Source organism: Microtus pennsylvanicus, chromosome 18, assembly GCF_037038515.1.
Source record: "Microtus pennsylvanicus isolate mMicPen1 chromosome 18, mMicPen1.hap1, whole genome shotgun sequence".
NCBI lineage: Eukaryota > Metazoa > Chordata > Mammalia > Rodentia > Cricetidae > Microtus > Microtus pennsylvanicus.
In genome coordinates this window covers 2,462,892-2,475,234 of record NC_134596.1, presented here as the reverse complement: position 1 = coordinate 2,475,234, position 12,343 = coordinate 2,462,892, and the positions used below count along the sequence as shown (strand labels likewise).

Here is a 12,343-nt window from a genome sequence, read left to right as displayed (position 1 = left end):
ACCGTGCGTTCGGTGACGTCACGAACGTGGCCTCTCCTAGGAAGTGGAGCCGGGAGGGTGAGCCCTAGAGGCCCGGATGAAGAAATGGCCGCTCTAAGAGGAGGCAGGCGAACGAGAGCTAGTGCGCATGGGCGGCACGCGGCGCAGGCGCATGAGCCTCAGGATGCACTCGGGTTCCCAGCGTGCTTTACGGCGCTCGGCTCTTCTCAGATCCTCGTTATGGTGGCTGCGGGTGCTGGGGCTGCCCGGCTGCTCGTGCTCTTGCTGATAGCCGCCGCGGCTCCAAGTAGGGCCCGAGGCAGCGGCTGCCGGGTCGGGTCCGCCGCGCGCGGGGTGAGTGCTGGCGGCCGGGGCGGGGCGGCCTCCTGCAGGCTCTAGATGGACTCGCATCGTGAATATTCATGAGAGGATGCGGTCTGTAACCGAAGCTAAGAACTTGGCTTGACGTGGTTGTGCACACCTTTCATCCCAGTGCTCAGGAGGCTGAGACTGGAGGATCAAGGAAGGAGTTTGAGGCCAGCTTGGGCTGCATGACATTGTCTCAAAAATACAAAAAAGTGGGTGTGATGGTGCACGCTTTCAATTGCAGTATTCGGGAGGCAGAGACAGGTGAGTTCGAGGTCAGGCAGGGCTACATAGTGAGACCCTGACTCAGTAAACAATATAGATATAGCGCTAGCGCCTGAGCGCTAGGGATGGAGTCGTATTTCTGAGTATGCACGAGGAAGCCAGGTTCTACAGGAGTCATTGAGGGTTGTAGATACCCGAGTAGGAAAAGCTTGAAGTTAAGACATAAAAGGTTTTGGTTGGCGTGAGGGTGCAGTCCTGACATCCTAGGAGTTCAAGGTCAGCCTGGGCTTCCTAAGACCCTGCTTCAAAAAAACAAAAACAAGACTCCCCCCCCACCCCTAACAAAAACGGTGCTGGCCGCTCTTCCAGAGTACCCGGGTTCGATTCCTAGCACCCACCTGGCTGCTCACAACTGTCTATAACACCCTCTTCTGGCCTGCCAGGCATGTACATGAGCACAGATGTACATGTAGCAAACACGCATACACAAAATTCAAAACCAAACCAAAAAAATGAAGCCGCTGGCGGTGACGATTTATCTGTACATCCAACACTCAGCTGACTGAGGCAGGAGGATCGTCTTGCGTCTAGAGCAGCCTGGGAGTGGTTTAGTGAGACTGTTACAGAAGATGGAAAAAAAAAGTGTAGGATCAAGGATGTACTGAAGAGGGGGTGGAATTCTTGACAGTGAATGGTCAGGGTATTAACATCTATGCAAAGGAAAAGCCAGTGTCTGTGAGCTCAGGAAGGAAAAGCTGACAGTGAGCTGGAGAGCAGAGCCTGGTGGTGTAGCCTGTAATACCAGACCAGGCCCTGGAGGCAGAAGGAATGAGTTAGAGATTAGCTTGGGCGATACAGTGAGCCTGTCTCAAAATAAAACAAACGCAAAAACCAAAAAAGAAGTATAAAACCCCTAGTTAACCAACCAAACAAACAAAAGATAATGGCCTGGGTCTTGGACACAAGAGTAACATTTAAACATGTTTATAGGGCTTTCTTTTGAGCTGTAAGAATCTCAGAATATTCATGAGCAGGACAGTTCTGGGGAACGTACCTGTAATTGGATGTGAACATGGCCTTCAATCTGCCATTCTGTCCTGGGGCCAGTTGGTTCTGCCCTGCCCAGAATTTGAGTGGTCTTTACCTGGGGCTCCTGTCTCTCCTCCAGGCTGGGGCTGATGGTCGTGAAGGTGAGGGCTGTGGTACTGTGGGATTGCTGCTGGAGCATTCATTTGAGATTGGTGAGTTCAGTGTGTTTGAGCCTTGTACGTATCCAGTGGGACCTAACAGCCTGTCTGGTGGAGAGAGGGTGGAGAGAAGCTGCTTTTAGATGGCTATATCTGGCTTCAAGGGATTGAGTGCTTGTCCGGCATGTCTTAGGGTCTGGGTTAAATTTCTCTTAATAGAAATCACACACACACATACAGCACACATGCATAGATGCATATTCATGCACATGTGTACACATGGTGTAGGTACATGTGCATACATGTGCGTGTGATGACTAAAGAAGCTGCGTTTTAAGCCAGGCATCTACCTGATACCCACCAACTGTCCCCGACTACAACACCTGGAAGGGAAGTTCTCAGCCTGACTCAGTGACCCCCACCCAAAAATGTATAGCTGTGACCATCTTGTTATATGGCTAACTGGTTTTTGGCTTCTGTAACTTGCTTCCACAGAGACTCAGAGGTTGTTTTGGGTTGCCTTTCCCACGTGGCAGAACAGGCCCGTATTGACTTGTTTGCATAGATATTGAAGGTCTTCTTGTGGCTTTCGCTGTTAAAAACTGTTCCCCTTACCCCTTCTCCATGACACGCCTGAGATTCAGCTTTAAGGCTATCATCCTCCTAGCCGCTAATCAATAACCCTTTTAATTATAATTGGATTGAGTCTCTGGTCTTTTCCCAGGGCCACAAACTCCATAGCGCATGCGCGTCTTTTTTCTGCCTTTCTCTCACTGTTCCAGTTCCAGCCCTTCCTAGTAGGGAGGTCAAACCGGGGACTTTAGACAGCTGGTCACGTCACCCACAGTCCAGAGCAGAGAGAATGAGTGCACACTTGCTCACTGTGCTCAGCTCCCTCTCTACACTTAACCACAACTCACGATAAAAACCTAGGGACGGCCGGGCGATGGTGGCGCACGCCTTTAATCCCAGCACTCGGGAGGCAGAGGCAGGCGGATCTCTGGGAGTTCGAGACCAGCCTGGTCTACAGAGCTAGTTCCAGGACAGGCTCCAAAGCCACAGAGAAACCCTGTCTCGAAAAACCAAAAAAAAAAAAAAAAAAAAAAAAACCTAGGGACTGGTCTCGCCTGCAGTGGGTGGGCTTTCTGGGCCTTCCTGCTTCAATGAATGCAGTCAAGACATCCGCCCACAGATGACACCCACGACCCAGCCTGACCTAGACAGTCCCTCACTGAGACTCTTCCCCTGTGGTTCTAGATTTGTGTCAGGTTACAATTGAAACTAGCCGTCAGGGCCTCCGCTTGTGTGTCCAGATGTCAGCATCGCCCTCTTAAAATGTCCTGTTGCTTTGCGCTAATAAAATTGTCATTTGCAGAAATTAAATACAACAAGTTAACATCACATGTGCACATCTGGGTGTACACATGCATGCATGCATACATAACACACATGCATACATACACATGCATACACACATGCATACATAACACAATGCATACATACACATGCATACATAACACATTTATACATACACATGCATGCATACATACATAGGCACACAGTATATATATGAGTCTGTGTGTATATATGTGACATACATAAAATATATATATAATTTCTTTCTTGCCCCCGACCTGTAGGAGCAACCCCAGACCTAGTCAACTGAAGGAGGAATGTCAGAGCAGACTTCTCTAACCCTGACTTGTGTCTTTCTTTACTCCTAGTCTTGTGAGGCAGAGGGTCTGAGCATTGGCCCATTTTACAGCAAAGGAAACAAGTCTGGGGCAGCACCACAGGGTCCCCTTTTTCAGGGAAGGCGGAACTGGGCCAGCCTCTGTATCTGCCTGACTAAAGGGTCTGACCAGTCGACTCAGAGCGTGCTCTTTGCTGTGGTTGTCCCAGAGAGTTGTAACCACCCCAGAGTCACTAGAAGGCAGTGCAGTACCTGACAGCAGACAGGTGGGGCAGGTCACACTTGGGGGGATTGGTACTGAGCCCAGTTCCCCACAGGTGATGGAGCCAACTTCCAGAAGCGTGGCTCGTTGCTCTGGAACCAGCAGGATGGTACCTTGTCGGTAACACAGCGACAACTCAGTGAGGAGGAGCGGGGCCGGCTCCGGGTGAGGTTGGGGCCCTCCCTATGGGGTACCTTCTTACCGTCCCGAAAAAGAGCCCAGAACAAGAGGCTCCTTTCAAGCTTCAGCCTTGTCTGGGCTGGGCTCTGTCCTTGCTCCCAGCGTGAGGGAGGCAGGGGAACTTGCTTTGTTGCAGTGGCTGTGTGCGGTGTCTTCTGTGCAGGAAGGCAGTGAGAGGCCTGCTGTTGCCTCCCTGCCTGGTCTCCATGGGATTCTCTGTCCTAGCCACTCCTACAGGCCACCATTTGTGGTACCTGAGTTTAGGTGTGTACGGGCGGAGGATCATGTGTGTCTGGATCCAGTCTTAACAGTGCTGGGATGCTCACTTGAGCTGATGTGACTTCTCCACCGGGGAGTATGGGTGTGTGGGAAGCCCCAGCTGTTTGAGCCTCACTTGGTAGCCAGAAGGAAGATTCTGAGCAGACTTGTCAGCCAGGGCGTGTAACGTGCTATGAGAGCAAGGCTGAGGAAGCCCCTCTTGACCAGCCTGCTGGGCTGACACTGTCCCCTCATGGGTGTCTGCGTACCCTGCAGGATGTGGCTGCCGTCAATGGCCTCTACAGGGTCCGGGTCCCCAGGCGGCCTGGGGTATTTGATGGTTCAGAAGCTGGCGGCTATGTGTCTTCCTTTGTCCCAGCGGTAAGTCACTGATGAGGAACTGTTCAGCTTGAACTCCTGCAGTCAGTGTTGGTCCGAAGGACCTGGGCATGGGGGTGGGGTCTCTGGAGGATGCCTGTGCATCTGTGGGGTAGTGCAGCAGAGCTGGGCAGCTCTCCCTGACCGTTCCCACCCTCCCCATCTTCCGCGGTGCTCCCTGGTGGAGCACTGCGCATCTTTGGGGTAGTGCAGCGGAGCTGGGCAGCTCTCCTTGACTGTTCCCACCCTCCCCATCTTCCGCGGTGCTCCCTGGTGGAGCACTGTGCATCTGTGGGTCAGTGCAGCAGAGCTGGGCAGCTCTCCCTGACCATTCCCACCCTCCCCATCTTCCGCAGTGCTCCCTGGTGGAGTCTCACCTCTCAGACCAGCTGACTTTGCACGTGGATGTGGCTGGCAATGTGGTGGGACTGTCAGTGGTCGCTTACTCTGGGGGCTGCCGGGGCTCTGAGGTGGAAGATGAGGACCTGGAGCTGTTCAATACAACTGTGCAGTTGCGGCCTCCAGGCACCGCACCAGGGTGAGTGCTGGAGAGGGGCCAGGGCCACTGGCTGCCCCAGGCACCCTGGTACTGGGGCTCTAACCCTTACCTTGCCTCTTCCCTCCCGTGTTTAGCCCTGAGACTGCAGCCTTCATTGAGCGCCTGGAGATGGAGCAGGCCCAGAAGGCCAAGAACCCTCAGGAGCAGAAGTCCTTCTTTGCCAAATACGTGAGTGCGGCTCCTTCCACACCCCCACCCCAGCAGATGATGTGTGTGTGGTCCTCTGAGTGCGGTCCTTCCACACCCCCACCCCAGCAGATGATGTGTGTGTGTCCCTTTGAGTGCGGTCCTTCCACATCCCCACCCCAGCAGATGATGTGTGTGTGGTCCTCTGAGTGCGGCTCCTTCCACACCCCCTGCCCCCAGCAGATGATGTGTGTGTTACTCTGGTGGGAGGCTGAGGGCTGTGGACCCTATCTGAGTTGTCAAGGGCTGAGTGGCTCTCAAAGCCTCATAGCCTGGGCTGGGCTGGGGATTTGCAGGCATGCGTGGAGGGCCAGGAGGGAAGGGGCAGCCCAGTGGGCAGTGAGGGAGCTTGAATAGGTCGGACCCATGTGAGGCAGGGCCAGAAGGCAGGTGGCCCTGGAGTAGGTGTAAGAGGCACAGGAGGGGCTGCAGAGGGGCACGGGCACCTGCTGGCCTGAGTCTGTAATACCCAGGCCCTGGAGTTGGGGGAGTGTGAAGGGCCAACCCTCCTGAGGAGGCCAACTGTACCAAGTCTTCCATCCCTTGAGGTTGGAGACTTGTGCCAGGCCCAACAAGGTAAGGAGCCAGCAAGGCCAGCATGGATCAAGGGAGAGGTGGGAGGGCGCTGAGGCCAGCGACACGAGCTAAGCCCCTACCCCGTAGGGGCCTCAGAAGCTCCCGTGTCAGGAACCAAGTCCTGGCAAACCTCAGCCCTGTATCTCTGCACTTACTTCAGGGCTGGCCCTTCTCACAGCCAGGCCGCTGACCTGCCTCCCTCCCTCCCTCCCTCAGTGGCACCTCATCCTGGGGGGGGCCGTGTTGCTCACAGCCCTGCGTCCTGCTGCCCCAGGGCCTGCGCCAGCGCCAACGGAGGCCTAAGTGAGGACCCAGACCCCTGCCCGCCTTGCCCTCTGCCCATACCCTCCTGCTCCTGCCCTGGCCCTGCCTGTAGTGACTAGGGGACCCAGCCCCTCCCTTCCTCGGCCCCCATCTTGGACCAGCCTCACCACTTACATCCCTTCTCTGTCTCTTTGTCCACCTGTCCCACCTGCAGTGGATGTACATCATTCCAGTTGTGCTGTTCCTCATGATGTCTGGAGCACCGGACGCCGGGGGCCAGGGCGGCGGTGGGGGTGGGGGCAGCGGCCGGTGAGAAGCTGTACCACCTAGAGTCCTCCAGAGCTTCCTGTCCTTGGCCAGTCCAAGAAGGAGTTCCTGTCCCTCTGTCTCCCTATTGCATGAACGTGGAAGGCTCTCCCTTCTCAGGAGCCCGCAGCCTTCTTGCAGGTCCTTCATTCTCTCTCTGAACCTCTCTTTTGAGAGCCAGGGTGCACCTCCCTGTAGCCACCTCAGACCCACCGGCTTTCCTGGGTGCTGTGCTACCATGTCCTGCAATGTGGTACTGTTCCCTTGCTAAACGTGCACTAGCCCCGCCCAACCCCACTCCACCATGCAGTTTGGGAACATGCCGGGTTCTCTCCAGCCTCTGAGCCTTTGTCCACATGCCCATGCACTCCTCACTGTCACACTTAGGCTCCTGCTGCTGCTGGCCGGGTCTGCCTGCCAATGTGGCATGCTTTGCTCTCTGCCCCAGAACACCATGGTGACTTCTAGCACCGTCCTTCCTGTCTGAGGACAGCAGCAGGAGAGGATTTGGGGTCTCCCCGTTAGTCTGTTATTTTCGCCATTTGTGTACGTGTTTGGAGAGCCAGGCTTGAGCGCGGCTGCTGCTGACCTCAGCTGTGTTGTGTGGCTGTTGATTAAACTGTCCCCTGAACGGCCACCATTCAGCTCGCTTCCTGCCTTTGCCTGATTTATGTTTGAATGGCTTCCTTAGGACGCACAGAGCGAGTTCCTATGAGCAGGGACACCTTCCGAACTGCAGGAGGAGGCTGGTTCCTGACCCCCTGGTGCATTTGTTCCTTCCCTTCCCAGCACATGCACACTTGCTGGCCCAGCAGCTGCACGTGTTCACATAAGGCTTTCACCGGGACCTGGCCCTCACTGGATGGGTTTGTGTGTTGGTACATGGGAATCAGTTAGAATCCCAGCATTCAGTAGGCTAAGGCTGCCTTAGCTACATAGTGACTTTAAGGCTAGCCTGGGCTACATAGCAAGCTCCTGCATGAAGAAGCTGTGGGTTCAGTCCCAGCAGTGCAAACACCAGCTGTGCATGGTGGCACATACTCAGGAGCAGCGCTCAGACTGAGCCAGGAGGATCAGAAGTTCAAGGTGTTGCTTGACCATTTAGCAGGTTTGAGGCCAGCGTGGGCTACTAGACACTCTTCCCTCACAATACAAATCACAAAACCAAGGCCATTGTCTGCACTTTGAACCTGCCCTGTGAGGGCAGTTCTCTGTGTCCAGTGACTGCAGGTCTGACCTGGAGTTGGAGTTGCATTTGTGCTGTGGCAGTACGCCACCTGACGGGAACAGCTGGAAAGGCTGATCGGGCTTGTGGGCGCAGAGGGTTTGGCTCATCCTGGTGGGGTTGGCCTGCTAGGGCTGCTGCTCAGTTCATGCAGGCCAGGTTGTGATACTGCTGATACCAGGGTAGACAGGAAGCAGCGGTCTCTGTCAGGCAGCACCTTTGCAGGCCCAGCCCTCAAGGTCGGTAGCCTCTCGGAACAGTGCCAGCTGGGACATCATACCATGACACAGTGCTCCTCCCCAACAGGCCATCCTCAGGGGTGGGCTTGGGAAAGGCTGCAGTGCCACCTGTTACACCTGCCATCTCAACATCAGCTCGCAGTGGTGTGTTTCCTTCCTGGGCCTCCGTGCCCGCAGCCTCTTCTCTCTGGCCAGTGTGACTACGCAGACCCCTGCACGCCGTGGTGTGACGGGTGGCCTTGGTCCCAGGGCTTTGTCCAGTTCACATCCCCTTGCTGCTGTGCGTGGAATGGTGGCCTCACATCTTGTCACCAACATGGTGACCAGGAGGATGACCGCAGCAGAGGCTGTGCTCCCTGTCTCCTTCTGTGCTGACCTCTTTCCTGATTATTTCAGAGTACAGACTGATTTTTTTTTCTGGAATGTTTGCTATGCAAATCTCAACCCTTTGTCTAAATTCAGGTGCTGCTTTCTGGGCTGGGGTGTAGCTTGGTGGTTAGATGCTTGCCCAGCATGTCTAAGGAAGACTCTGCATTCAATTTCCATTACTGCCAAACGATCCAGACTATATAAAGAACTAAAAAAAAAAAAAAAATTAAAAAAAAGAAATTAAAACAGCTTAAGGGGTAAAGAAGCTACTGGGATGCACAGCCTGCCCTCAGGGTGAGGACAGTAAGGATGGAGACTGTTCACAGGTCAGGGAAGTGAAGGCTGGGGTGTGGCTCAGAGTGCTTGCCCATTACCCACGAGGCCCTGGGTTCAAACAGCAAAAGCTTCTGTTGAGATTCTGGCTCACCCTAGCCAGTTAAAACAAGTACTGGTAAGGGTGTGTATGATGCTGAACACTTATGGCTTGTGGGGATGCAAACCATCTCAGCCACAGTGGATGTGGGCACAAAAGGTTCTTGAGAAACTGGTGTTCTGTCTTCCATACTAGACAGGGCTGACCCAGCTCTGCCTCATGGGCATGGCCCTGGAAGTCACAAAGGAACCCCCACACAGTTGTGGAGCACAGGACTATCCTTGGTGTCCAGTGAGGAAAACAGAGACACAGTGGAGTTGTCTTCAGACATACAGAATGAAGCTGTGTTTACAGGAAAATGGATGCAACAGCTTGGCTGAGAAACACAGAAATGTAGCTTCTTATTTGCAGTTTCTAAAATTTATAGAAGTGGTCGGCAGTGGAACTACGAAAGACAGAAAACAGGACGGATGGGAGATGTGCTCTCTTACAGTGTCCTCGGGTTTGCCTCAGTGGAATGGCTCGGCAGCTAGCGGTACCACTGAACCTGAAAGCCTGAGTTCAGTCTGAGATCCGTGTGGTGGAAGTAGATTAATGGCTCTCAGGGTGTGGTGTTTGCTGACCTCCACAGCAAGGTGTGTGTGTGTGAATAATGAATTTTAAAATGTGTGCGTGTACCAGATGACTGACGAGCACCTGCGTGTACTGGATGACTGTCTGAGGAGCACCTGTGTGTACCAGATGGCTGAGGAGCACCTGCATGTACCAGATGACTGAGGAGCGCCTGTGTGTACCGGATGACTGTCGGAGGAGCACCTGCGTGTACCAGATGACTGAGGAGCACCTGTGTGTACCAGATGACTGAGGAGCACCTGTGTGTACCAGATGACTGGGGAGCACCTGTGTGTACCAGATGGCTGAGGAGCACCTGCATGTACCAGATGACTGAGGAGTGCCTGTGTGTGCCGGATGACTGAGGAGCACCTGCGTGTACCAGATGACTGTCTGAGGAGCACCTGCATGTACCAGATGACTGAGGAGCACCTGTGTGTACCAGATGACTGTCTGAGGAGCGCCTGTGTGTACCAGATGACTGAGGAGCACCTGGTGTACCAGATGACTGAGGAGCACCTGTGTGTACCAGATGACTGTCTGAGGAGCACCTGTGTGTACCAGATGACTGAGGAGCACCTGTGTGTACCAGATGACTGAGGAGCGCCTGTGTGTACCAGATGACTGAGGAGCGCCTGGTGTACCAGATGACTGTCTGAGGAGCACCTGTGTGTACCAGATGACTGTCTGAGGAGCACCTGCAGAGCCATCTGTATACTTTAGAGGATGGAGCTGTGTCTGTAGCTGGTGGCTTTCCCTTCACTGCAGGTTGTGAACCATTGGCTCCTGTGTTCTCACTGCTGAGTCCATTAGGCTCCCTGGGCTCCATCCTGGTAAACCCTCCGTTCTTGTGGGTCCTCAGAGAGCTCACTGTCCAGTTATTTGGGTGTGGTAGGTCCACACAAAGCTTTCTGATTCCCCCATCCCTGCTCCCCTGTGTTTGCATGTGTTCATACACATTTTCTCTTGTGCTTTGAGCCCATTGCTACTCTGCCTCAGCTACATTCCCACCAATGGCACCAACAGTTTTGCTTCCCTGACAGCCCCTAGATTCTCCAGACTGCAGCCTCATCTGCCACCCAGCTCCCTGTGCCTCTGTCCCAGCACAGCGGCTTCTGGATTGTTCTAGAAATGCTGTCACTGGTCCAGGCTCAGGATGGTCCTGCTCAGCATCAGCTCCCACCCCACCATTCCTACCCCTCTAGGCTGCTCTAGAGGTAGCCCTGTGGCAGGACACCCATCTGGAGCTTCAGTTTAGCCTTCACCCTGGCCTTTCCACACACTGTCCATCCCATCTTGGGCTCTAACACCAGAGCCGGCCCCATTGCTGCCCTCTCATGGCTTCCAGCATCCACAGAACAAACAGCCCTCTCCTGTCCTGGCATCTGATGCCTGTAATTAGTGCATCTGGCCATGCTTCTTAAACTGCAGCTTCGTCCCTCTGCTGCCTCCTGCCACAGTCCCTGTGTCCACTGATGCTCCCATCTCAGCCCTTGATCCTCTTCTAGACCCTCTCCAACTTGTTGGCTCAGGCATAAGATGAAGGTAGCTTGGGGGAACTCTCCTTTCCTTGTCCCATCCTGGGATATCCTTCTCTGTTTCCTAGAAGGCTCCCCCTTTCTGGCTTCTAGTCTCAGGCTGGTTCTTCACCTGTCCTTGTCTTCTTTAATGTCGTGTGTGATTCTGCTTCTCCATTGTAGCACCTGGAATTTGGGAGGCTTCTTATCCTCCAGGGAAATACTCTGACCAAAGCAGGGGCCATTCTTGGGCTTCTGGCTGTTCCCCACGATCCTGGCCAGTTTTTATGTCAACTTGACACAAGCTAGAGTCATCTGGAAGGAAAAAAACTTCGACAGAAAATGCTCCAGCTGTAGGCTTTTTATTTTTATTTACTTTTTTTGAGACAGGGTTTCTGTGTGTATTCCTGGTTGTCCTGGAACTCACTCTGTAGAACAGTCTGGCCTTGAGCTCAGAGATCTGCCTGCCTCTGTTAAATATGTACACCACCACCAGCTGGCTGCATTTTCCTGAGTTCCTCCAATGAGGGACTACAATGTGGAAGTGTAAACCAAATAAACCCTTTCCTCCCCAACTTCCTTTTGGCTGTGGCGATTCCTCACAGCAGCGGGAACCCTAGAGGTCACCCATCGTGGTTGCGCCCACCTTCCATTTAGCAAGGTGATGGGTTGTGCATAGACCAGCAGGTTTGCAATCGCAAGCCCCTAGTATGCCTGGGTCCTCCATCCCCCTGGAAAACAGTCACTCTCAGTGAGACTCCATGTCAGGATCTGGTTGAAGCCAGGTGTTGTGGCACAGACTTGTAATTCTAGCCCAGAAGCAGGAGGATCAGGTTCAAGGTTACCCTTGACTACACAGGGAGTTAAAGGCCTACCTGAGCGGCCTGAGACCCTGTCTCAGATAAGCAAACAAACACTTGCCGTGAATGTTTCTGTATTAGGAGTAAAAATGTTCATTTTAACAGAATTTTCCATATCCCTCCATCCACAGCTTCCCTCACCCCAACTGTCCTTTATTGGGGACAAATTTCAGTGCTTGATACAGCTGGGTTGCAGTTCCACTGTGTGCCAGCAGGTGGTGACAGTCCTTTTACACGCGTGCGCGGGGGCACACACACACACACACACACACACACACACACACACACACACACACACACACGATCTGTGCTGGGAAGTGTTGGTCCTTCGGGTAGGTGAGTCTAAGAAGCCTCTGCCCTCGCAACTGCTGGTCTTCAGTGTCCTGCAGGTGTTAGACCGATGTTTTCACCAGGAAAACTGAAGTCAGCTGAGGCCTTCATTGCTGATGCCTGAAGAGGGCGGATGGCCTGGCAGGGGACAGAGAATTCTCATCAGCCTTCACCAACCTCAGTGCCCGTCTCTGGCCAACCCCGGATCCCAAGTTCTGGCCCTGCCACTTACACGCTGTGTCTGTGGGCAGCTCTCTATGCTCCCTCAGCCGATTCTTTGCTTCCTGCCTTCAAGGTCTGATTCCTCCAGGAAGTGTCCGGCATCCAGGACAAATAGAAAAAGAAAGGAGTGTCACAAAGACCCTGCCCCACACCTGGGCTCTGGCTTGGTAGCCATTC

General features: G+C 53.8%; 1 protein-coding gene across 2 annotated transcripts; it reads left to right on the top strand.

Moving 5' to 3' along the window:
* Positions 1 to 132: 132 nt before the first annotated feature.
* Positions 133 to 7,063, top strand: Emc10 (ER membrane protein complex subunit 10). Of its 2 annotated transcripts, XM_075953027.1 has the most exons (8): positions 133 to 333; positions 1,739 to 1,811; positions 3,768 to 3,877; positions 4,427 to 4,531; positions 4,885 to 5,066; positions 5,162 to 5,255; positions 6,066 to 6,152; positions 6,328 to 7,063. In XM_075953027.1, exons 1-7 carry the CDS (start codon positions 220 to 222, stop codon positions 6,150 to 6,152), a joined length of 765 nt encoding a protein of 254 aa, XP_075809142.1. In that variant the 5' UTR covers positions 133 to 219; the 3' UTR covers positions 6,328 to 7,063. The 2 variants fall into 2 exon arrangements, with proteins under 2 accessions (XP_075809142.1, XP_075809141.1); XM_075953026.1 differs by lacking the exon at positions 6,066 to 6,152 and having other exon boundaries at positions 138 to 333.
* Positions 7,064 to 12,343: the final 5,280 nt, after the last annotated feature.